Source organism: Pyrgilauda ruficollis, unplaced genomic scaffold, assembly GCF_017590135.1.
Source record: "Pyrgilauda ruficollis isolate IOZ18807 unplaced genomic scaffold, ASM1759013v1 scaffold304, whole genome shotgun sequence".
Lineage (NCBI taxonomy): Eukaryota > Metazoa > Chordata > Aves > Passeriformes > Passeridae > Pyrgilauda > Pyrgilauda ruficollis.
This window is the reverse complement of record NW_024524423.1, coordinates 156,288-180,492: the sequence shown is the minus strand read 5'-3', so window position 1 is coordinate 180,492 and position 24,205 is coordinate 156,288. Positions and strand designations below refer to the sequence as shown.

Below are 24,205 nucleotides of genomic sequence, written 5' to 3'. Positions count from 1 at the left end.
CCCGCCTCGCGCGGCGCCGCCGCCAATCACCGCCCGCCGAGGGCAGGCGAGAGCGAGGCGCGGACCAATGGGAAGCGTGCGGCGGAGAGTTCTTCCCTCCTCCCCGGCGCCGCTTTGATTGGCAGGCAAACTGACCAATGGGCGCGCGAAAAGGCGCGGGCGGCCCTCGCGCTCGGCGCATCCCAGCCAATGAGAAATGAGAAACAGAGAAGCGCGGCTCGCCCCGCTCTCTGCTTGATTGGCAACACACCCACCCAATGGCGCGCAAGGCCTTCACTGAGTGACAGCTGCGCAAACCAATGAGACGACGCACAGGATTCCCGCGCTTGAGTGGCAGCGGCGCGCACCAATCGCTGCAGGGCGGCGGCACCGCCCCTTCGCCCCGCAGCGGTTGCCACGGCGACGGGCGGCCCGGGCCCTGAGCGGGGCGAGGCCGCCATGGCGGGGCCGCGCCGGCCCCGGGGCTCCCCGGCCGGCCCGGAGCGGTGTCAGCGACCGCGGCGCGGTCAGCAGCGGAGGGCCACGCTGGGGCTCTTCCCAGAACCCTGCTCCGGGCCAGCATGTGCCGCTGGATGTGTGGGGAAAGGCGGAAAGGCGCTGCTGGCATCAGGCCGCGGCCTTCCCTTGCCCTGCGCGGGTCATCGGCCCCTAACGGAGCCTGAAAGCCCACAGCCCGACTGAACAGCCGCGGAGCTGGGCTCGCACCTGCGGGTCATTCACCCCTGACCGCAGGGAGCTGTGAGGGATCCTGCTCCTTCACCCCTTCCCGCAGGGATCCCTGCGGGGTTCCTGCCCTTCCCACATGGATGTGTGTGGGATTCCTGCCCTTCCCTGCTCCATTTGGGATTCCTGCCCTTCCCACATGGATCTGTGAGGGATTCCTGCTCCCTGTGGGGTTCCTGACCCTTTTCCCCTTCCCACAGGGATCCCTGCAGGATTCCTGCCTGTCCCTGCTCCCTGTGGGGTTCCTGCCCCTCTCCCCTTTCTACAGAGATTCCTGTGGGATTCCTGCCAGTTCCCCCCTTCCCACACAGATCCCTGTGGATTCCTGCCCCTTCCCACCTGGATCTGTGTGGGATTCCTGCCCTTCTCCCCTTCCCACATGGATTTGTGTAGGATTCCTGCCCATCCCTGCTCCATTTGGGATTCCTGCCCATCCCACCTGGATCTGTGTGGGATTCCTGCCCCTTCTCCCCTTGCCACATGGATTTGTGTAGGATTCCTGCCCATCCCTGCTCCATTTGGGATTTCTGCCCTTCTCCCCTTCCCACTGGATCTGTGTGGGATTCCTGCCCTTCCCACTGGATCTGTGTGGGATTCCTGCCCATCCCTGCTCCATTTGGGATTCCTGCCCTTCCCACTGGATGTGTGTGGGATCCGTGCCCATCCCTGTGCCCAGCTCCTGCCCAGGCCCGTGCCAGCCCGGCGGGCGGGAGGCGCGGGCAGCACCACCCCGATCCTGCCATTCCTGCCCGTCCCTGCCCTGCCCCAGAAACCTGCCGGGACAAACGGGATGCCGCAGACGCTGCTTCATCCCGGGAAACAGAAAAACAGAACAGGGAAAAAGCCGCGTGGGATGCGACGCCCGGCAGCAGGGTGAGGTTGGCCAGGGTTTGCCAGGGTTTGCCAGGGTTTTCCAGGTTATGCCAGGTTTTCCCAGGGTTTCCCAGGTTTTCCCAGGGTTACCCAGGATTTCCCAGGGTTTCCCAGGGTTCGCCAGGTTTTTCCAGGTTTTCCAGGGTTTCCCAGGTTTTTCCAGGTTTTCCCAGTTTTCCCAGGCTGTTTGTGCCCCCCAAAACCTGCAGAGACCCAGGGATGAGTCCAGGGAGACAAGGGAAGGTGTTTGAGGGGCTGGAAGTGCCCAGATCCCAGAGATTTTTATTTTTTTTTTGGGTCATGCCCTCCCTAAATGCCTCTGGGTTGGATTTTGGGGGTGATACTCAGTGTAAACCCCCCCAGAATAGATTTTGGGGGTGTTGCCCGCCCTGAACCCCCAGTGGGATGGAGATTTGGGGGTGTTTTCCAGGGTTACCCAGGATTTCCCAGGGTTTCCCAGGGTTCGCCAGGTTTTTCCAGGTTTTCCAGGGTTTCCCAGGTTTTTCCAGGTTTTCCCAGTTTTCCCAGGCTGTTTGTGCCCCCCAAAACCTGCAGAGACCCAGGGATGAGTCCAGGGAGACAAGGGAAGGTGTTTGAGGGGCTGGAAGTGCCCAGATCCCAGAGATTTTTATTTTTTTTTTGGGTCATGCCCTCCCTAAATGCCTCTGGGTTGGATTTTGGGGGTGATACTCAGTGTAAACCCCCCCAGAATAGATTTTGGGGGTGTTGCCCGCCCTGAACCCCCAGTGGGATGGAGATTTGGTGGTGTTTTCCACCCTAAACCCACCCTGGGCTTCATTTTGGGGGTGATGCCCACCCCAAACCATCCCTGGTTGAATTTTGGGGGTGTTTCCTACCCTAAACCCATTTTGGGTTGGATTTTGGGGGTGTTTCCCACCCTAAAGTGCCCCTGGAATAGATTTTGGGGGTGTTTTCCACCCTAACCCTCCCTGGAATAGATTTTGGGGGTGTTTCCCACCCTAAACCCCCCCTCAGAATAGATTTTGGGGGTTGTTGCCACCCTGAACCCCCCTGGGCTGGATTTTGGGGGTGTTGCCCACCCCAAACCCTCCCTGGTTGGATTTTGGGGGTGTTTCCTACCCTAAACTCATTTTGGGTTGGATTTTGGGGGTGTTTCCCACCCTAAACCCCCCTGGAATAGATTTTGGGGGTGTTTCCCACCCTAAACCCACCCATGTTGATAATTTGGGTGTGTTGCCCACCTGAAATCCCCCCTGGGTTGGAGATTTGGGGGTAATGCCCACCTCAGAGCCCCCCCCGGTTGGATTTTGGGGGTGTTTTCCAAACCAAAGCCCCCCCAGGTTACAGATTTGGGGGTGTTGCCACCCTGAACCCCCTGTGGGATGGATTTTGGGGGTGTTTTCCACCCTAAACCCCCCCTGGAATAGATTTTGGGGGTTGTTGCCACCCTGAACCCCCCCTGGGCTGGATTTTGGGGGTGTTGCCCACCCTGAACCCCCCCTGGTGGTGACGATGGGGACGGTGACCCCCGGACCCCCCTCCTGGATCCCCCCGAGCCCCCATCCCCGCGGGACCCTCCGCGGCTCCCGGCTCCGTGCGCGGCCGGCCGGCGGTGACCGGCGGCGGGTAATTAATGAGCCCGTTAATCACCGCTAGCGGGGTAATGAGGGGCTCCCCGGAGCCCGGCTGCCACCGAGCGGGGAGGGGCACGGGGACGGGGACAGGGACGGTGACAAGGACAGGGACAGGAACAAGGACAGGGATGGGGATGAGTTTGGGGACAGGGTCAGGGACGGGGACAGGGACGGGGACGGTGACAGGGACAAGGACAGGGACAGGGACAGAGATGGGTTTGGGGACAGGGACAGGCGAGCGGGGAGCGAGATCTGGAGCCGGGCCGGGTCCCCACAGCCCCCCGGCCGACCCCATGGGACCCCTGCGAACCGGGCTCTCTGTGCCCCACGCCATCCCCCGGGGGGACAGACCCCCAGGGCCGCAGCCCCTGCTCCGCTGGGACCCCCAGCCCCGTTAGGGACCCCCCAGCCCCACTGGGGACCCCCAGCTCCGTTAGGGCCCCCCCAGCCCCACTGGGGACCCCAGCCCTGTGCGTGGGCGGTCCCACAGTAGAGCCGGACCAATGAGCGGCTGTGACGCCTCAAGGGGGCGGGACCAAACGAGGCACCAACCAATAGCCTGTCAGGGTGGGTGTGGTCGGTGGATGACGTCACAGGGCGTGGCAGCCCCGCCCAGTCCGGCGGGGTTTGGGGGGTCTGGTCTGATTGAGGGGTCCCAGCGCTCCCTGCGGGCGAGGCCGAGCGGTGTCACCGCGCCAGGGACAGGGACAGGGACAGCGCCCGTGAATCACCCGCTCTGCCGTGAAATCGAAACCCCCGCACCCCCGGGCCGGGGGCTGCTGCGACCCCCCAGGGGCAGGGAGGGCTAAGAGGGGGTCCCAGCCCGGCTCCAGCTCTCGCCTCCCACTCTCCTGTCCTTGTCCCTGTCCCCGCTCCCCCTCGGTGACACGCGGCTCCTCTCCCCCCTCAAACCCAGCTCGATGTGACACAAAATTTGGGTTTATTCACCGACACCCCCAAACCCCGCAGCACCCCCGGGTGGGCAGGGGGGCTGGGAGGGGCAGGACCCCCTGAGGACCCCCCGTGTCCCTCGGGTGTCACCGCCTGATGTCCCTTAGGGGTCCCAGTCTGATGTCCCCAGGTGTCCCAGTCTGATGTCCCCAGTGTCACAGTCTGATGTCCCCCAGGTGTCCCAGTCTGATGTCCCCAGGTGTCCCAGGCTGATGTCCCCAGGTGTCACAGGTTGATGTCCCCAGTGTCACAGGTTGATGTCCCCAGGTGTCACAGGCTGATGTCCCCAGTGTCACAGTCTGATGTCCCCCAGGTGTCCCAGGCTGATGTCCCCAGTGTCACAGGTTGACACCCATCAGGTTCACCGGCCGTCCCCCGTAGCGCTTGGAGATGTCAGCCTCGATCTGCAACGGCACCGGGAGGGCTCAGGGGGGCTCAGGGGGCTCGGGGGGCTGTTTCCAAACCAAAGCCCCCCCAGGTTACAGATTTGGGGGTGTTGCCGCCCTGAACCCCCTGTGGGATGGATTTTGGGGGTGTTTTCCACCCTAAACCCCCCCTGGAATAGATTTTGGGGGTTGTTGCCACCCTGAACCCCCCCTGGGCTGGATTTTGGGGGTGTTGCCCACCCTGAACCCCCCCTGGGCTGGATTTTGGGGGTGTTTTCCACCCCAAATTCCCCCCAGGATAAAGGGGGAGTGTGGCAGCCCCCCCAAAGCCCTCCCGTGACTCCCCGGGGCCGTTTCCAGCTGGGAACCCGAGCTGGGCTGTCCCTCCGGGTTATTTTTGGTGTCCCCGGGGCTATTTGGGGACAGCTGGCCCTGTCCCCGTGCCCACCTCGTGCCACTGAGGGGGGCACAGAGCCCCCTCCCCATTTCTTACCCCCAGGAAAACGCCCCAGCCCCAAAAATTAAAGGGAAAACCTTCCCAAACACGGGAAAATTCGGGTGAGTCACTAGAAAATTCCAGGCTGGGACAGCTCAGGGAACGGGAGCAGGGACATGGAGGGGCTGGGATTATTTGGGACCCCCAAATCCAGGATCCCCTGGAATCCAGGAGCCCCTTCCCCATTTTTTCTCCTCCGGGAAAACGCTCCACCCCAAAAACCGAAGCAAACAAGGGAAGATTCGGGTGAGTCACCGGAAAATTCCAGACTGGGAGCAGGGAATGGAGGGGCTGGGATTGTTTGGGATGGATCCAGGAGCCCCCTCCCAGGGCTGATAATAGCCAGGATTAATTAGGCACTAATGAAGTTTGTCCTTCCCAGCTGGATCCAGCCACAATTAAACATTTTCCTGCCCAATCCGGTGTCGGGGCGGGGCCGGCTCTCTCCCTCCTTGCTGGGGTGTTTTTTTGGGGTGTTTATGGGGGTTTTTTGTTAAACCCCAACATTTGTGGAGGGATCACTTCCATGGGTCCAGCACAGGGGTCCCGCGGGGCTGGGACCCCCCACTCCCCATGGCTGTTCCCTACAGACCCCCCAAGCTTGGGACAGCCATCCTAAGGACACCCCAACATTGGGACCGCCCTCTTTTTGGGAACCCCCGACCCTACAGACCCCATACCCAACCCCTCACCCTCCTCTGGGATCACCCCCTTTTGGGAACCCCCCAAACTGGGTTTTGCCCCAGTCCCGGGTGTCCCCAATGCTGCAGAGCCCCTCGGGCTGGCACAGCCTCTGCAGGGCCCCCCGAAATCCGTCCCTGGCACCCCAAAATCTGTCCCTAGGACCTCAGCGCGCCTCTTTCCCGACGCTCCTTGCGACACCGGGCTTTATTTGCATAGCTCCGCCCTTTGTAGCACACGATATCCTTATAAGGTTCATAGCCACGCCCACTCCCATAGTGGTCCCGCCCCTCGTGCCCCGCCCCGGCTCGCGCATTCGCGGTCCTGCAGCGCCACCTGCCGGCGGCTCTGCGGCAGCGCGGGGACCCCGCCCTGATCCCCCCAAACCGGGACCCCTTCCTGACCCCCCAAACCGGGACCCCAAATCCGGGACCCCTTCCCAAACCGGGGCCCCTCTTCGGGACGCCCCAAAACTCTGCCCCCAATAACCCCCCCCCGTCTTGGGGACTCCCCAGTTGTAGCGACCCCCCTCAATCACAGGGGTCCCCTCCCTTGGGACCCTCCCGGGACACCCCAACCCAGGGAACCCCCCGTGCCCACCCTGGGGACCCCCAAAGCGGGGCCAGCCGGGGGTGGGGCAGGGCACGAAGCGCCCCCCAAACCCCAGCCCCGTCCCCTCTGTCCCCGCGGGGTGTCCCCGTCCCTGGGGGGCTCTGTGTCCCCTCTGTGTCCCCTCTGTGGCGACCCCCGGGGTCCCCCTCCCTCCGCAGCCCGAGAACAAAGAGGGGGAGGAGGAGGAGGAGCGCGAAGGCCCCGGCGGTGACAGCTGGTGCCCCCCGGGTGACACGGGGACAAAGGCACCGCCGCGGCGACAAAGGGGCTGACGGGGGGCACGGGGCTGGGGGACAGCGACCCCAGACACCCCAGACACCCCACAGCACCCCCAGATACCCCACAGCACCCCAGAAAACCCCACAGCCGTGTGGGGTGCAGGGCGGTTTGGGGATAACAGGGCGGGAGAGTTTCGGGGTGCCCGTTCCGGGGTGCCCGTTTCGGGGTGCCCATTCCGGGGATGGCTGTTTTGGGATGGCTGTTTTGGGGTGCCCATTCCGGGGATGGCTGTTTCGGGGTGCCCGTTTCGGGGTGCCCGTTTCGGGGTGCCGCCCGGGGCTCCCCGCGGCCAGTGCGGCTCGGCTCTCCTGCCGGCCGGGTTTCCTCTCGGGGGGCTCCGCTCCTGGGGTGCCCCCCCGGCCTGTCCCCTCTGGGGGCCGCGGGCCTGGGCACCCCCCTCCTGCGGGGTTGGGGGGCTGCACCCCTTCCTGGCCCCCTCCGTGAGCCCCGGGCCCCCCCAAAAATCCTCTGGCTGAGCGTCCCCAGCTCATCACACCCATGGGGGGGGTAAGCCCCCCAAAAATAACCCCCGACCGTTTTCCATCCCCGGGGCATCGACTGTTCCCTAATTTCTGTTCTCTTCCCCTCCAAGGACCCCCCGGGACCCCCCAGCTCCCGGGACCCCCCCTCATCCGGCCCCCCGCGTGTCCCCCCCGCGCCGAGCTGTCGCCGCCGCGGTGACACATCGCTCCCCGGGCTCGGGGCAGCTGCGGCCCCGCTCCGCCTGCTCGTCACCGGGACATTTGGCGGCCGCGGAGCAGCTGCAGCGCCGGCCCTGGGGAGGGGGCTCGGGGGGCTCGGGGGTCCCCACCCCGCTGGGGACATCGGGAGCGGCTGCTGGACCCTAAAAATGGGGCTGAGAGGGGGAGCCCCGAGAGGGGAGAGGGACTGGGGGGTGCGGGGGTGAGAGCGGGGAGAGATCGGGGAGGGGAGGATGGGGAGAGGGACGGGGAGAGGGATGGATGGAGGGATGGGGAGAGGGAAGGATGGGGAGAGGGAGGGATGGGGAGAGGGATGGATGGAGGGATGTGGGGAGAGATTGGGGAGGGGAGGATGCGGAGAGGGACGGGGAGAGGGATGGGGAGAGGGACAGGGAGAGGGACGGGGAGAGGGATGGATGGATGGAGGGATGGATGGACGGACGGACGGACGGACGGGGAGTGCACAGGGCCGGGTGTGGCGGCGGTGGCCGCGGGGACAGTTGGGGACAGTTGGGGACAGTTGGGGACAGCAGAGCCGCCCCCCAGCTGGCGGGTCCCGGCGCTAATGGAGCGAGCGGCGCTGTCAGGGACGCGGGGACAGCGCCGGGACAGATGGAGGGACCTTAATTGGTAATTAAATCTCTCCCTGGCAGGTGAGACGGAGCAGCAGCCGGCGGGGGGGAGGTGACACCGCCGGGGGGAGGGGACACCGCCGGGGGGAGGGGACACCGCCGGGGTCCCCGTTCCCGGCCCTGTCCCGTCCCTTTGTCTGGACCGCCCCCCAGGCTGGTGACAGTCCCCGCATGGCAGGGACAGCCGAGCGGGGCACAGGGACCCACAAGGGACCCCGGCTTTTTGGGGGGGCTGCGACTGCAGGTCCCTTCTGTCCCTCTGTCCCTTCTGTCCCCTCTGTCCCTTCTGTCCCTCCTGTCCCCTCTGTCCCTTCTGTCCCTCTGTCCCCTCTGTCCCTTCTGTCCCTCTGTCCCCTCTGTCCCTTCTGTCCCTCTGTCCCTCTGTCCCCTCTGTCCCTCTGTCCCTCTGTCCCTGTCCGGGGGATCAGGGGCCGGGGTCCCGGGGGGAGATGAAGACGCCATAGAGGCCCGAGCCCCCCCAGCGCCTTCGCTGTGGTGACGATGGGGACGGTGACCCCCGGACCCCCCTCCTGGATCCCCCCGAGCCCCCATCCCCGCGGGACCCTCCGCGGCTCCCGGCTCCGTGCGCGGCCGGCCGGCGGTGACCGGCGGCGGGGAATTAATGAGCCCGTTAATCACCGCTAGCGGGGTAATGAGGGGCTCCCCGGAGCCCGGCTGCCACCGAGCGGGGAGGGGCACGGGGACGGGGACAGGGACGGTGACAAGGACAGGGACAGGAACAAGGACAGGGATGGGGATGAGTTTGGGGACAGGGTCAGGGACGGGGACAGGGACGGGGACGGTGACAGGGACAAGGACAGGGACAGGGACAGAGATGGGTTTGGGGACAGGGACAGGCGAGCGGGGAGCGAGATCTGGAGCCGGGCCGGGTCCCCACAGCCCCCCGGCCGACCCCATGGGACCCCTGCGAACCGGGCTCTCTGTGCCCCACGCCATCCCCCGGGGGGACAGACCCCCAGGGCCGCAGCCCCTGCTCCGCTGGGACCCCCAGCCCCGTTAGGGACCCCCCAGCCCCACTGGGGACCCCCAGCCCCGTTAGGGACCCCCAGCTCCATTAGGGACCCCCCCAGCCCCACTGGGGACCCCAGCCCTGTGCGTGGGCGGTCCCACAGTAGAGCCGGACCAATGAGCGGCTGTGACGCCTCAAGGGGGCGGGACCAAACGAGGCACCAACCAATAGCCTGTCAGGGTGGGTGTGCTCGGTGGATGACGTCACAGGGCGTGGCAGCCCCGCCCAGTCCGGCGGGGTTTGGGGGGTCTGGTCTGATTGAGGGGTCCCAGCGCTCCCTGCGGGCGAGGCCGAGCGGTGTCACCGCGCCAGGGACAGGGACAGGGACAGCGCCCGTGAATCACCCGCTCTGCCGTGAAATCGAAACCCCCGCACCCCCGGGCCGGGGGCTGCTGCGACCCCCCAGGGGCAGGGAGGGCTAAGAGGGGGTCCCAGCCCGGCTCCAGCTCTCGCCTCCCACTCTCCTGTCCTTGTCCCTGTCCCCGCTCCCCCTCGGTGACACGCGGCTCCTCTCCCCCCTCAAACCCAGCTCGATGTGACACAAAATTTGGGTTTATTCACCGACACCCCCAAACCCCGCAGCACCCCCGGGTGGGCAGGGGGGCTGGGAGGGGCAGGACCCCCTGAGGACCCCCCGTGTCCCTCGGGTGTCACCGCCTGATGTCCCTTAGGGGTCCCAGGCTGATGTCCCTGGGATGGGGACAGGGACGGGGACAGGGACGGGGACAGGGATAGGGACAGGGACAAGGGATAGGGACGGGACAGGGACGGGGACGGGAACGGGGACAGGGACAGGGACAGGGATGGGGACGGGGACTGGGACAGGGACGGGGACGGGGACAGGGATAGGGACACGACGGGGACCGGGACAGGGACAGGGACGGGGACGGGGACAGGGATAGGGACAGGACGGGGACCGGGACAGGGACAGGGAACTGACAGGGACAGGGACACCACCAGGGACAATGACAGGGACACCGACAGATACACTGACAGGGACACTGCCAGGGTCACAGCCAGGGCCAGCCGTGTCCCCGGTGCCCACCTCCATCAGCTCGTCGATGAACTGGTTCCGAGTCTCGGGGTTCTCCAGCAGGGTCAGCGCGTCCGAGCCGCGGGCAACGTCCTCGGGGGCTGCAGGGGCTGGGACCCCAAAGCCAGCTCAGCTTCACCCCAAAACCCTGCCCAGCACCCAAATCCCTGCCCAGCACCCAAAACCCTGCCCAGCACCCAAAACTCTGTCCAGCACCCCAAAATCCCTGCCCAGCACCCAAAACCCTGCCTAGCACCCCAAAATCCCTGCCCAGCACCAAAATCCCTGCCCAGAACCCCAAAATCCCTGCCCAGCACCCAAATCCCACTCCCTGCCCCACCCCAACCCCCTCTGGGGTGTCCAGGGGCACTGGGAATGGGGAATTTGGGGGGATTTGGGAGCTGCCTGTGTCCCCCAGCCCCGCTCACCCTCGGTTCCAGACTCCACCACCGTGATCGTCCCCTCCTGTCCCTTCTCTCCGTCACCCCAATCGATGCCATCGTCCCCCTGGGGAGCAAAGGGTGACACTGGGTGACACAGGGGGATTTGGGGACACAGGGACACCCCTGGCCTGGGGGTGTCACCCACCTGGGGACTGGGCTCTGCTGTGATTGTCCCCTCCTGTCCCTTCTCTCCGTCGCCCCAATCGATGCCATCATCCCCCTGGGGAGCAAAGGGGGACAAAGGGGGACATCAGGGGAGTTTGGGGACACAGGGACATCGCCCCAGTCAGTGCCACCACCCCCCCGAGGAAGGAGAGGTGACACAGGGTGACACGGTGGGGCCTGGGGACACAGGGACGTCACCCACCTGGGGACCGGGCTCCACGGTGATGCCCCAGTCGATGTCCCCGCCCTGGGGCGGCTCCGCGGGGAAATCCCCCCAATCAATCTGCGGGAAAATCCCCAAAACCGCCCTGAGCCACGGCCCCGCCCGCCGGGGTCCCCGTGTCCCCGCGTGTCCCCTCCCCGGCACCCACCGTGTCCTCGCGGGGCGGCTCCGGTGCCTCGCGCGGCTCGGGCCGCTCCAGCCGCTGCGGCTCCCGCCCCGTGCGCCACCGGAACACCGAGCAGTTCCCGTGCGACACCGCCAGCCGCAGCAGCGGCAGCGCCTCGGCCCCGGGGCTGCGGGACAGCGCGGGGACACGGGGACAGCATTGGGGACAGCGCGGGGACACGGACATGGGACAGCACAGGGGACATGGGGACATGGGGACAGCGCGGGGACATGGGGACGGCACGGGGACATGGGGACATGGGGACAGCACGGGGACACGGGACAGCACCGGGGATGGGGTCGCTCATGGGGACATTGGTTATGAGGACATCGCTCATGGGGACATCGGGGTGGGGACACCTCAGCACCCGCAGTGCCGGGGTTTTGGGGCCAGGAGCTGGTTCAGGGCAGTTTGGGGAGCTGGGGCTGGTTTGGGGCTGATTTTGGGGATAGGGGCAGTTTTTGGGGGTGTCAGGGCTGGTTTGGGGCTGGTTTTGGGGCTGTCGGGGCTGTTTTGGGGCAGGTTTGGGGCTGTCAGGGCTGTTTCGGGGTGTCAGGGCTGTCCCCACCTGTCACACACGAAGGCCACGCAGGCCTGGTACAGCTCGATGGCGTCCCCGAGGGCGCTGGCGCCGTCCCCGATGCGGGACAGCAGCGACGGCAGCGCCTGCACCTGAGCCAGCAGCTCCCGGCGCACGTCCTGGCCCTGGGGACACCGCGGGGACACTTGGGGACACCGTGGGGACACTTGGGGACATGCTGGGGACATGCTGGGGACGCCGCAGGGACACTTGGGGACACGCTGGGGACACTGAGGGGACACCTGGGGACACGGCGGGGACACTTGGGGACACCGTGGGGACACTTGGGGACAGCCTGGGGACACCGAGGGGACACCTGGGGACAGCCTGGGGACACCAAGGGGACACCTGGGGACACTGAGGGGACACCTGTTTTAGGGTCTTTTTGGGGTTATCTTGTGGCCCATCTGGGGCTCTCCCAGGCCTGTTTTAGGGTCTGTTTGGGGTTACTCTGGGGCCTGACTGGGGCCATCCCAGGCCTGTCTCGGGCTCTATCTGGGACTATCCCAGGCCTGTTTCGGGCTCTATTTGTCATTATCCCAGGCCTGTTCCAGGCTCTGTTCAGGACCATCCCAGGCCTGTCTCGGGCTCTATTTGTCATTATCCCAGGCCTGTCTCAGGCTCTATCTGGGATTATCCCAGGCCTGTCTCGGGCTCTGTTCAGGGCCATCCCAGGCCTGTTCCAGGCTCTATCTGGGATTATCCCAGGCCTGTTCCAGGCTCTATCTGGGGCTCTCCCAGGCCTGTTTCGGGCTCTATTTGTCATTATCCCAGGCCTGTCTCGGGCTCTGTTCAGGGCCATCCCAGGCCTGTTCCAGGCTCTATCTGGGGCCATCCCAGGCCTGTCTCGGGCTCTGCCCGGGGCCACCCCAGCCCCTTCGGGTCCCGCGGCACTCACGGCGATGCCGTACTGGCGGCAGGAGCTCAGGAAGCGCTCGCGGAGCTCGCCCGCCCGCAGCTGGCACTCGTCCTCGCGCCGCGCCAGCTCCTGCTGCGCCTGCTGCCAGCGGCCCCGCTGCCGCCGCAGCGCCGGCAGCTCGTAGCCGATGCTGCGCGCCAGCAGGCTCGAGAGCTCGGCTGGGGGGGACGGCACGGTCACCCCGACACCCCCGGGGGCTCGGCCCGCGGGATCGGGCGTTGCCACAAAGCCTGGGCTTTAAATCCCGTCCCATCCTGGTCTGCGGGCTGGATTCACCTTTAAACTGAAATCCCCAAATCCCAATTCCCAAACCCCCAAACCCCAAATCCCAAACCCCAATCTCAAATCCCGAATCACAATTCCCAGATCTCAAACCCGGATCCCAGACCCCAAACCCGGATCCCAGACCCCAAACCCGGATCCCAGACCCCAAACCCGGACCCAGACCCCAATTCCCAAACCCCCCGAGCCAAGCCCTGATCCCAGACCCCAATTCCCAAACCCCCCGAGCCAAGCCCTGATCCCAGACCCCGCGGCCGGCGCCAGGCACTGACAGGAGCCCTGGAGCAGCGCTCGGATCTCGGGGTGCTCGGGCATGTCCTGCAGCGCCGCCCGGATCCGCTCCCGCACCTGCGCCACCTGCGCCGGCCAGCGCCGCCCGCAGTGCCGCCGGTCCAGCAGCCAGTCTGGGGACACGGGGACACGGGGTCAGCGGGGTCACCACAGGGACAGGGGGGGACACTAGGACACGGGGGACACTGGGGGACACGGGGTCACCAGGGGACAGCGGGGGACACTGGGACAGGGGGGTCACCACGGGGACACCCCAGTATATGGGGACACCGACAGGGTGTGGGGACACGGGGACAGCGGGGTCACCACAGGGACAGGGGGGGACACGGGGGACACTGGGGGACACAGGGACAGGGGGGACACGGGGTCACCGGGGGACAGCGGGTGACACGGGGACAGGGGGGTCACCACAGGGACACCCCGGGATATGGGGACACCGACAGGGTGTGGGGACACGGGGACAGCGGGGTCACCACAGGGACAGGGGGGTCACCGGGGGACAGGGGGGTCACCACGGGGACATCCCGGGATGTGGGGACACCGACATGGGGACAGCGGGGTCAGCTGGGGTGGGGGACACCCCCCGGGCTCCGGGGACACGGGGGACAAACACCGGGAGCAATTCCCGAGTCTTTTCCCAAAGCCCGGGATGGATCCCTGGCTCTTCCCCCAGGTCAGGAGGGAAAACGGGAACGGGGCTGGGATAACCGGGATGAATTCCCGTTCCTTCCCGGCCTGGAGGAAAGCGGGAACGGGGCTGGGATAACCGGGATGAATTCCCGTTCCTTCCCGGCCTGGAGGAAAGCGGGGCCGGGAGAGGCCGGAGCCGGGGCTCACTCCCGCACCCAGCAGCTTGCTGGTCTGGATGTCGATGGGCACATTGCGGTAATCCTGCGGAGCGACCTGCGGGGAGAACACGGCAGGAGCGGGGCTGCGGCAACCGACACCGGCACCGGAACCGGGAGCGGCACCGGCAGCGGGGAGGGGGTCGGGACCCTCCGCTCCAGAGCCAGGCCCGGGCTGTCCCCGCTGCTCTGGTCCTTTCCCCGCTCCCGGCCCCGATCCCGCTCCCGGCCCCTTCCCCGATCCCGCTCCTTTCCCCAATCCCGGTCCCGCTCCCGCTCCTGATCCCGGCCCCGATCCCGGTCCCGATCCCGGTCCCGATCCCGCTCCCGATCCCGGTCCCGGTCCCGCTCCCGATCCCGGTCCCGGTCCCGATCCCACTCCCGATCCCGGTCCTTTCCCCGCTCCCGGTCCCGCTCCCACTCCCGGTCCCGGTCCTTTCCCCGGTCCCGATCCCACTCCCGCTCCCGCTCCGCACCTGCATCTTTCCCGTCACCGCCTCTCCACTTCCGCCCTCCCCGCCCCAGCCAATCGCCTGCCCCAGCGCCCGCGCCTCGGCCAATCAAAGTGCGCTCCGCCCAAAGGTCCCGCTCCCGCCAATCAGAACTCGCGGCTCGGAGGCAGCGCCACGTCCCTGTGCTTCCATTGGATGAAGGGGAAAGGGCGTGGTCAGTGCGGACCAATCGGTGAGGGCAGTTGGAGTTTCGGGGTCCCGATCCCCATCCCGGCCAAAATCCCGGTCCCAGCCCGGGTGCCAGTGCCGGTCCCGGTTCTGGCCTTAATCCCGGTCCGGTCCCAATCCTGGCACCAATCCCGCTCCGGTCCCAATCCGGGCACCAATCCCTGTCCGGTCCCACACCTGGCACCAATCCCGGTCCGGTCCCACACCTGGCACCAATCCCGGTCCCAAGGTGCCTCAGCACCGAGCCGGGATCCCCGGGATCGCCCCCAGCCGTCCCGCAGCGCTCCCCACGAGGCTCCCGAGCAGATCCCAAACCCTGCGGGATCCCCAGGTGCTCCCAGAGCGGATCCCAGATCCCTTGGGAACCGCTGCGTGCCCCAGCAGAGATCCGGAACCCCCTGGGACCCCCAAAAGGAGCCCCGGTCCCTCGGGGACCCTGGGAGGGCCCTGGAGCAGATCCCAGATCCCCCCGGGCCCGACCATCCCCTCCGGAGCCGGGATCCCCCGGGACCCGCTGGGATCATCCCCCGGATCCACTCGGGGGAGCGGCTCCGGGGGTCCCGCCGTGTCCCCGCGGTGTCCCCGTGTCCCCGTGGGGACACATCCCAGCGGCAGCCGCGCTGCCCCCGCTCCCGGTGCCCGACCCTCGAGCCGCCGCCACCGGGCCTCGAGGCCACCGCGCCCCGAGCGCTGCCACGGCCACCCGGGGCCACCCGGGGCCACCCGGAGCCACCCAGAGCCACCCGGGGCCACCCGGGGCCACCCGGGGCCACCCGGAGCCACCGTCCCGGGGCTGGCACCGCTCCCTGTCATGAATATTCAGCCGTGCCTGGCCCGGCCCCGCTGTTTGCTCGGGCAGGAGGGGTTTGGGAGCGGGTTCACCTTGACGGGAACACCGGGACAGCCGCAGGTGAGCGGCACCTGCCCGCGCTGCCCCCCCGGGACACCCCGGGACACCCCGGGACACCTCCGGGACACCCCGGGACACCTCCGGGACACCTCCGGGACAGCCCGGGACACCCCGGGGCACCCCGGGACACCCCCGGGACACCCCGGGACCCCCGGAGGCGGCAGGAGCAGGTACCGGGGTGCGGTGTCCAGGCTGGGGATGGGATGTGGGACCCCCAGTGACAATCTGGGGACGTGGGACCCCCCGGGACACTCTGGGGACGCGGCCGGGGATGGTCCCAGCTGGCTCTGGCACGGGGAGGGGACGCTGGGGACTCAGGAGCCACCGGCGGGGTGGTGGCCGCAGTCCCTGTGCCGTGTCCCCATGTCGCAGAGGGAAACGGGGCTTTTATCCCCAAAGCGACACCGGGCAGGGGCCGCTGGTGGCTGAGCACCACGGGGACAGAAACGGGGACAGGGACGGGGACACGGGGCTGCGCTGGCCCCCGGGCCCCGGGAATCCCCCGGTGCCCGCGGCTCGGAGCCGCCTCCCCTCGGTTCCTGCCCCGGGGCCACGCTGAGCTCCGGAGCCTTCCCGGAGCCTTCCCGGAGCCTTCCCGGAGCCTTCCCCGGCCCCTGCAGCTCCCCCGGCGGGCGGGCGAGCCCCGAGCCCGGGTGGGGCAGGTGGGGACCCCCGGCACCTCCCCGGTGCCACCTGCGCCCCAGTTCCTGTTCCTGTTTGCTCAGCGCGCTCCCTCCCCGCCACACGTGGCTGATAAGGGCAGCTCCCGGCGCTGCCAGCCGCCTTTTCCCGGCTTTCCGCCGGAATTCCCGAGCCGTGGAACACCCACCCCCTCCCGGTGCCCCCGCCAGGAGCATCCCGCGGGAAGGGAGCGCCGCAGCCGCGATGGAGCGGCGGGAGGGCGGCCCCGGGGAGGGCCGGGGCAGCGCCGGGAGGGAGCTGCAGCCCCGCGTGCCGTTCCAGGATGGCCGACGGGCACGGCTGGTGGAAGCTGACGTTCCTGCGGAAGCGCCAGGCAGCGCCCACGGTGCTGTACGAGAGCCCCGAGGGCCCCGCGGCGCCGGGCGGGGACGGCGCGGAGGGGACGGGCCCGGAGGGGACACCCGGCTTCGCCGCCCGCCTCGAGAAGATCGTGGACAAGAGCACCAAGGGCAAACACGTCAAGGTCTCGCACTCCGGGCGCTTCAAGGAGAAGAAGAAAGTGAGAGCGACGCTGGCCGAGCATCCCAACCTGTGCGGGGCCGGCGAGCGCGAGGAACAGTGACCCGGGCGGATTGTCGCCCCCCGGGGACAGGATGGACAGGAGGACTCAGGATGGAATTTACCTGTGGGAGGGATAACCCGTGAGCTGCAGGGCTGAGCCCGGGGCGCAGCGCTCCCCGTCCCGCCCGCTGCCCAGCGCTGGCTGGTTCGTACTGGGATGGACACTCCCCGCCCGGCTCTGCCCCGATCCCGTTCCCAGTCCCCTCCTCCCGTCGCGTTTTGGGGCCGAGCCCCGCTCGTGTCCCAGTCCCGAGGGGCTGCAGAGCCGCCGAGTCCCCCCCGAGAGGGGATGCGACACTTCCCTGTCCCGAGGGAGCGACCCTGCGGCACCGATCCCGCCGTGGGGACCGCGGAGCGCTCCCCGGAGGAGCCGCTTTCCCCGGGAATCGCTCCTCCCGGAGGAGCCGCTTTCCCCGGGAATCGCCCCCCGCTGCTGGAAGCGGGGGTCCCGCCCCGCGGCCCGGGATGCTGGAAGCGCTCGCGCCTGCTGCTAATTAACTGTGGTTAATAAACCCAGCCTGGGAGCGGAGACGGCTCCGGGAGAGCTCCGCGGATCCCTGGATCCAGCCCGGAAGGGTGGGAAGGCTCCGGATCCCCGCGGGACGCGGGCGGGAGCGGGGCCGTGCCGGGGAATCCCTGACCCGCTGGAGGAGCAGGAAGCGGATCCGGGAGAGCTCCGCGGATCCCGAAACCCGGCATGGAAGGGTGGGAAAGCTCTGGATCCTTCTGGGATCCCTCTGGGAGCCATCCCGGGAATCCCTGACCCCTGGGAAAGGGGACCCTCGGGGCCGGCCGGAGCCCGGGGAGCGCTCCCAGCTCCCTGACCCCGCGGGGAAAGGGACGATCCTCGATCCCAGATCCCGGATCCGCCATCCCGGCCCCACCGGGCGCGGCTGTTCCCGAGCTCCGCAGCTCCAGCCCGGCTCCGCCAGAAGGCGGAGGGTGCCCGGAGCCCAGCCCCGGTTTCCCGGCACGGGGCCGGTGCCAGCTCCGCCCGGGGCCGGTCCCGGTCCCGCGCTGGCTCGGTTCGCTCGCGGCCCGGGGTCCCGGACCGTGTCCCGGCGGGAGCGGAGCCCCTCGGTGCCTTTACCCCTGGAATCTGGGACAACTCTGTGCCCCTTCTGCGACACCGGCCCGTCCCCTCCTGTCCTTCCAAGGGACGGGCACAGCCGGGAGGGTCCAGAGCCACTCAGGGGCGGTGACAGCACTGACAGGACGGGAACCCAGGACAGGCACGGTGCCGCTCCGGGACAGCAGGCACGGAACCGGGCCGGGTTTTGGGGCTGGATTCACCCAGGCCCGGGTCAGGCCCGGGATTCGCGGCAGCTCCCGGGGCCCGGCCGTGCCTGGCTAAACATTAACCCGCTGTTAACCCACAGCCTCCACGCCTCCACATAAATCCTGGTTTATTCCTTTCCAGCTGCTGGAGGAGGGGACGGGCTGAGGGTTGGGGTCTCACGGCACGATTTAAATTAATTAAACACCAGCAGTAATGAGCAGGGAATTGAGCACATTCCACGATCCCAGCTAAAGCATGGAGAGAGAGCTGGCAGTGGCGGGACAGGGACAGCGACAGCGACAGGGGGGTCACCGGGGTCACACCGGACCCTGCACGATCATTAACACCATTAATTAACCACCGGGAGCGGCTGCAGGCGGATTTGGGGACCCAGGGGGCGAGGGCAGCTCCGGAGCCGTTCCCCAGCGCACAGCGAGGGACAGCGCGGGGCGGCTGCGACACTTGGGGACATTCCCCGGGGACAGCGCGGGCGGGCTCAGGGCGACAGGCGCTCGTAGACCCAGTCGCCGTGGCCGCGGTGGGTCATGGCCCCGAGCGGCGCCGCGCGGTCCCGCAGCCGGCGGAACACGATCCGGTCGTGCAGCCGGTTCGATTGGCCCTGCCAGAACTCCACCACCTCCGGCTCCAGCAGGTACGCGCCCCTGCAAGGGCCAGCCGGCTGCGGGGGGCTCGGGGCACCCTGGGGGGCTCTGGGGGGCTCAGGAGGGGTTCAGGGCACCCTGGGGGGCTCAGGAGGGGCTCGGGGCACCTTGGGGGGNGTTGAGGGGGCCCTGGGAGGCTCTGGAGGGCTCTGGGCAACTTTGGGGGGCTCTGGGGGGGCTTTGGGCTGGGATCACAGGAGGTTTTTTGGGCTGAGGGGGCTCTGGGGGGGCTCGGGGGGCTCACTGGGGCTTTGAGGGGCTGAGGGAACCCTGGGGGGCTCGGGGGGCTCAGCCCCCCACTCTCACCAGTAGTCCGGCCTGGGCACGGCCCTGTCCCGGTACAGCTCCTCCAGCTCCGCGTTCTTCCTGCGCAGGAACTGCGGGGAAACGGGTGGGGGGATCCATGGGGAACGGGGATCCCACAGGGAACGGGGATCCCACAGGGAACGGGGACCCCAAAGGGAACGGGGATCCCAAAGGGAACGGGGACCCCAAAGGGAACGGGGACCCCAAAGGGAACGGGGATCCCAAAGGGAACGGGTGTGGGGGATCCATGGGGAATGGGGATCCCACAGGGAACGGGGACCCCACAGGGAACAGGTGTGGGGGATCCCACAGGGAATGGGGCATGGGGTATCCCACGGGGGATGGGGATCCCAAAGGGAACGGGTGTGGGGGATCCATGGGAATGGGGTGTGGGGGATCCACGGGGAACGGGGATCCCACAGGGAACGGGGACCCCAAAGGGAACGGGTGTGGGGGATCCATGGGGAATGGGGATCCCACAGGGAACGGGGACCCCACAGGGAACAGGTGTGGGGGATCCCACAGGGAATGGGGCATGGGGTATCCCACCCCTGGGGGGCTCTGGGGGGCTCAGGAGAGGCTCGGGGCACCTTGGGGGGCTCAGAGGGGCTCAGGAGGGGCTCCGGGCACTTTGGGGGGCTCTGGGGGGCTCAGGAGGGCTCTGGGGGGGATCACGGGAGTTTTTTGGGGGTTGAGGGGGCCCTGGGAGGCTCTGGAGGGCTCTGGGCAACTTTGGGGGGCTCTGGGGGGGCTTTGGGCTGGGATCACAGGAGGTTTTTTGGGCTGAGGGGGCTCTGGGGGGGCTCGGGGGGCTCACTGGGGCTTTGAGGGGCTGAGGGAACCCTGGGGGGCTCGGGGGGCTCAGCCCCCCACTCTCACCAGTAGTCCGGCCTGGGCACGGCCCTGTCCCGGTACAGCTCCTCCAGCTCCGCGTTCTTCCTGCGCAGGAACTGCGGGGAAACGGGTGGGGGGATCCATGGGGAACGGGGATCCCACAGGGAACGGGGATCCCACAGGGAACGGGGACCCCAAAGGGAACGGGGATCCCAAAGGGAACGGGGACCCCAAAGGGAACGGGGACCCCAAAGGGAACGGGGATCCCAAAGGGAACGGGTGTGGGGGATCCATGGGGAATGGGGATCCCACAGGGAACGGGGACCCCACAGGGAACAGGTGTGGGATCCATGGGAATGGGGATCCCAAAGGGAACGGGTGTGGGGGACCCCAAAGGGAACGGGTGTGGGGGATCCCACAGGGAACGGGTGTGGGGGATCCATGGGAATGGGGTGTGGGGGATCCACGGGGAACGGGGATCCCACAGGGAACGGGGATCCCCGGGCCGATCCCAAAGGGAAAGGGGCAGTGATGGGATCCCCCAGTGGATCCCAAAGGGCACAGGGATCCCCTCGGGGGAGCGGCTCCGGGGGTCCCGCCTGTTGATCCCAAAGCCCTCAGGGACCCCGGGCCGACCCCGGCTCACCTCGCGGTCGGGGATGACGGAGCTCTGCCTGCTCACCAGGGCCCCGATCTGGCTGCTCCTGGGCCGGGACTGGAAGTAGCGCTCGGATTCCTCGGCGGGCAGGCGGCGCACGGAGCCCTCGATCCGCACCTGGGGCAGCCCCCAGCCCCCAGCCCTGAGCCCCCAGCCCCGAGCCCCCAGCCCACACCTGGGGCAGCCCGAGCCCCCAGCCCCGAGCCCCCAGCCCACACCTGGGGCAGCCCTGAGCCCCCAGCCCTCAATGCACACCTGGGCCAGCACAGCTCCCAAGGGGCTCCCCTCCCGAGCACGGAATTGCCCCACTCCCCAACTTTTCCACCCAAAACTCAGGGACCAGCATCCCCCAGGACCTGGCCGGCGGCTCCCAAGGTGCCCCCAAGCACAGAACTGCCCCATTCCCTGACATTTCCACCCAAAACTCAGCGACCAGCATGCCCTGGGCTCAGGCCAGGCTGTCAAAGGTGCCCTGAGCACAGAACCTCCTCATTCCCCGACTTTTCCCCCCAGAATCGCAGCCCCCCCCAGTCTCAGCCCAAGCCCCCCGGCCGCGGGACCCCCTCACCTGCCGGCAGAGCGGCTCCCAGTAGAAGACGAGGGAGGCGAAGGGATTGGAGTCCTGGGGACAGGAGGGGGACGCTGGGTCCGGGACTGGGATGTGCTCGTTGGGGTTGGTGTGTTGGGGTTTATTGGGGTTCGTTTATTGGGGTTGGTTTATTGGGATTTCTTTATTGGGATTTCTTTATTGGGATTTATTGGGATTTATTTATTGGGATTTATTGGGATTTGTTTATTGGGATGTGTTTACTGGGATTTATAGGGATTTATTCATCGGGATTTATCAGGAATTATTGGGATTTATCAGGATTTGTTTATTGGGATTTATTGGGATTTACCCCAAAATTCCCCCTCCCCCAGCCCTCACCAGCTCCAGGAATTTGGGATTGATTGGGATTGATTTACCAGGATTTCTCAGGATTCATCGGGATGGATTTATGGGGATTTCTCGGGATTGATTTATGGGGATCCCTCAGGATTCCCGGGATCCCTCAGGATTCCCGGGATCTCTCAGGATTCCCGGGATCCCTCAGGATTCCCAGGATCCCTCAGGATTCCCGGGATCTCTCAGGATTCCCGGGATCTCTCAGGATTCCCGGGATCTCTCAGGATTCCCGGGATCCCTCAGCACCCCGTGCCCTCACCAGCTCGCGGCCCTTCCTGCTCTCGTAGTTGCTGAAGAAGCGCAGCCCGTCCGGCCCCAGCCCCTTGAGCAGCACCATGCGCGCCGAGGGCCGCCCGTCCCTGGGGCAGCGCGGGGACAGCGGCGTCACACGGGACAGTGACATCACACGGGGACAGCGACGTCACACACAGGGGGACAGCCACGTCACACACAGGGGAACAGCCACGTCACACACGCGGGGACAGCCACGTCACACGCGGGGACAGCGACGTCACACGGGGACAGCGACGTCGCACACAGGGACAGCGACGTCACACACACACAGGGACAGTGACGTCACACACACAGGGACAGCCACGTCACACGGGGACAGCGATGTCACACACACAGGGACAGTGACGTCACACGGGGACAGCCACGTCACACGGCCACCCCACAGCACACCCAGGGGGACACCCTGTGTGTCACCCCACTGTGTGCCACCCTGTGTGCCACCCTGTGTGCCACCTGTGTCACCCCGGTCTGCTGCCTGGGGACACCTGTGCCACCTGTGTCACCCCCTGTGTGCCACCCCTGTGTGCCACCTGTGCCAACCCAGTGTCACCCCACTGTCATCCCAGTGTCAGCACAGTGTCACCCTCCATGTCCCCCCGGTGTCACCTGCAGCAGGTGGCCAGGCACATGTCCCCGTGTCCCCGTGTCCCCCCTGTGTCCCCAGTGTCCCCCCGGTGTCACCTGGAGCACGTGGCCAGGCACATGGCGTTGGGCTCGGCGATGTCCGGGCACTGCAGCGCCTCCTGCAGCCAGGCCCGGAACTGCTCCAGGGGCTCCGGGGACACCAGGTGACACTCCTCGAACGCCTGGGGACAGGGGGACAGCGGGGGTCAGGGGACAGCGGGGGGGTCAGGGGACACCGGGGGGGTCAGGGGACAGCGGGGCGCCGCGCTCGAGGGCAGGGCCAGCGCAGGGGACAGAGCGGGGACAGCACGGGGGGGTGACAGGGGGAAAGTGGGGACACCCCGAGCCTTGGGGACAGTCCGGGGGTGTCACCTGCCCGGGGGTGTCCCCGAGCCTTGGGGACACGGCCGCGTGGGAGGGGAACGGGGCGTTCTCCGGGCCCCGGGGGGGCGCTCCGGGGGTCCCGCCGTGCCGGGACGCCCCGGTGTCCCCGGTGTCCCCCCGGTGTCCCCGCTGTCCCCCCGGTGTCCCCCCGGTGTCCCCCCCACCTCGCTGTCCCCCCGGTAGCTCTTCCGCAGCTGCTCCAGCTCCATCGCGGCCGCGCGGAGCCCCCACCGCTCCGGGGGCGTGGCTAAGCGCGGCCGCTCCTCCTCCAGCGCAGCCAATAGGAAGCGGCACAGCGCGCGCGCCTCCGTAGGAGCTGGAGGCTCATTGGAGGAAGTGGAAGGGGCGGGGCAAAAAGACCCGGAAGTAGTGGCAGGGTATAACGAGGTGCGGGGGCTCTTAAAGGGGCAGCGACCGCGGGAGGGGGACACGGGGACAGCGGGGAGGGGGACTGTGACCAGGGACTGGGGCTGGGACATGGCGGGGACGGGGATTTGGGGACATGGGGTGTTTGGGACACTGGGACAAGGGACAGGGACTGGGGACAATCCCCCACTCCTGACCCAGCAGCTCATGGGGGGAAGCAGAACCATTTCCTGCTAAAATTCCTCAGGTTTTCACCCATTCCCCAAATCCCAACAATCCCCAAAATCCCACCCATTCCTCTAAATCCCACCAATTCCCCAAATCCCACCAATTCCCCCCAATCCCACCCATTCCTCTAAATCCTATCAATTCCTCAATTCCCCCCATTCCCGTTTCCCCATTCCCGTTCTTCCCCATCCCTGTTCCCATTTCCCCATCCCCATTTTTCCCCCATTACCGTTTCCCAATCCCCGTTTCCCCATTCCCATTTCCCCCATTCCCATTTCCCCATCCCCATTCCTGTTTCCCCATCCCCGTTTTTCCCCATTCCCACTTCCCCCATTCCCGTTTCCCCATCCCCATTCCCGTTTTTTCCCCCATCCCTGTTTTTTCTCCATCCCCATTCCCATTTCCCCCATTCCCATTTCCCCATCCCCATCCCATCCCCATTTTTCCCCATCCCTGTTCCCATTTCCCCATCCCCATCCCATCCCCATTTTTCCCCATCCCTGTTCCCATTTCCCCATCCCCGTTTTTCCCCATTCCCATTTCCCCATTCCCGTTTCCCCATCCCCGTTTCCCCGTTTTCCCATTCCCCCATCCCCGTTTTTCCCCATTCCCGTTTCCCAATTCCCATTTCCCCCATCCCCGTTTTCCCCCGTTTTCCCCCGTTTTCCCCGTTCCCGGCTCGGCTCCGCGGCCGGATCCGCGCCCCGGGAATGCTGAGGGGCGCGGAGCCCGCGGGAAACGGAAATTGCAGTTTAATTTAAAAGCTCCAGAGCAATAGAATCTATGATACAATGTACACTGTACACCCGCGCAGGGAGGGGAAAGGGAACTGGAAATAACGGAA

At 67.0% G+C, this 24,205-nt stretch overlaps 3 protein-coding genes across 5 annotated transcripts; 1 reads left to right on the top strand and 2 right to left on the bottom strand.

The window, feature by feature from the left end:
* Positions 1-4,384: 4,384 nt before the first annotated feature.
* On the bottom strand, positions 4,385-14,500 carry CDK5RAP3 (CDK5 regulatory subunit associated protein 3). Its single transcript, XM_041473874.1, has 11 exons — positions 14,404-14,500; positions 13,928-13,985; positions 12,985-13,195; positions 12,489-12,744; positions 11,579-11,715; positions 10,993-11,137; positions 10,824-10,904; positions 10,602-10,676; positions 10,442-10,520; positions 9,879-10,123; positions 4,385-4,567 (listed from the first exon to the last, which is right to left on the bottom strand). Exons 1-11 carry the CDS (start codon positions 14,407-14,409, stop codon positions 4,502-4,504), a joined length of 1,359 nt encoding a protein of 452 aa, XP_041329808.1. The 5' UTR covers positions 14,410-14,500; the 3' UTR covers positions 4,385-4,501.
* PRR15L (proline rich 15 like) lies at positions 13,957-18,280 on the top strand. Of its 3 annotated transcripts, XM_041473863.1 has the most exons (3): positions 13,957-14,069; positions 14,510-14,611; positions 16,481-18,280. In XM_041473863.1, exon 3 carries the CDS (start codon positions 16,482-16,484, stop codon positions 16,779-16,781), a length of 300 nt encoding a protein of 99 aa, XP_041329797.1. In that variant the 5' UTR covers positions 13,957-14,069; positions 14,510-14,611; position 16,481; the 3' UTR covers positions 16,782-18,280. The 3 variants fall into 3 exon arrangements, with proteins under 3 accessions (XP_041329797.1, XP_041329799.1, XP_041329800.1); XM_041473865.1 differs by lacking the exons at positions 13,957-14,069; positions 14,510-14,611 and adding an exon at positions 15,501-15,517; XM_041473866.1 differs by lacking the exons at positions 13,957-14,069; positions 14,510-14,611 and adding an exon at positions 15,625-15,687.
* Positions 18,170-23,072, bottom strand: PNPO (pyridoxamine 5'-phosphate oxidase). The gene is made up of 7 exons (XM_041473862.1): positions 22,932-23,072; positions 22,441-22,565; positions 21,725-21,824; positions 21,088-21,141; positions 20,508-20,636; positions 19,907-19,977; positions 18,170-18,721 (listed from the first exon to the last, which is right to left on the bottom strand). The coding sequence occupies exons 1-7, from the start codon at positions 22,974-22,976 to the stop codon at positions 18,556-18,558; spliced, it is 690 nt and encodes a 229-aa protein (XP_041329796.1). The 5' UTR covers positions 22,977-23,072; the 3' UTR covers positions 18,170-18,555.
* Positions 23,073-24,205: the final 1,133 nt, after the last annotated feature.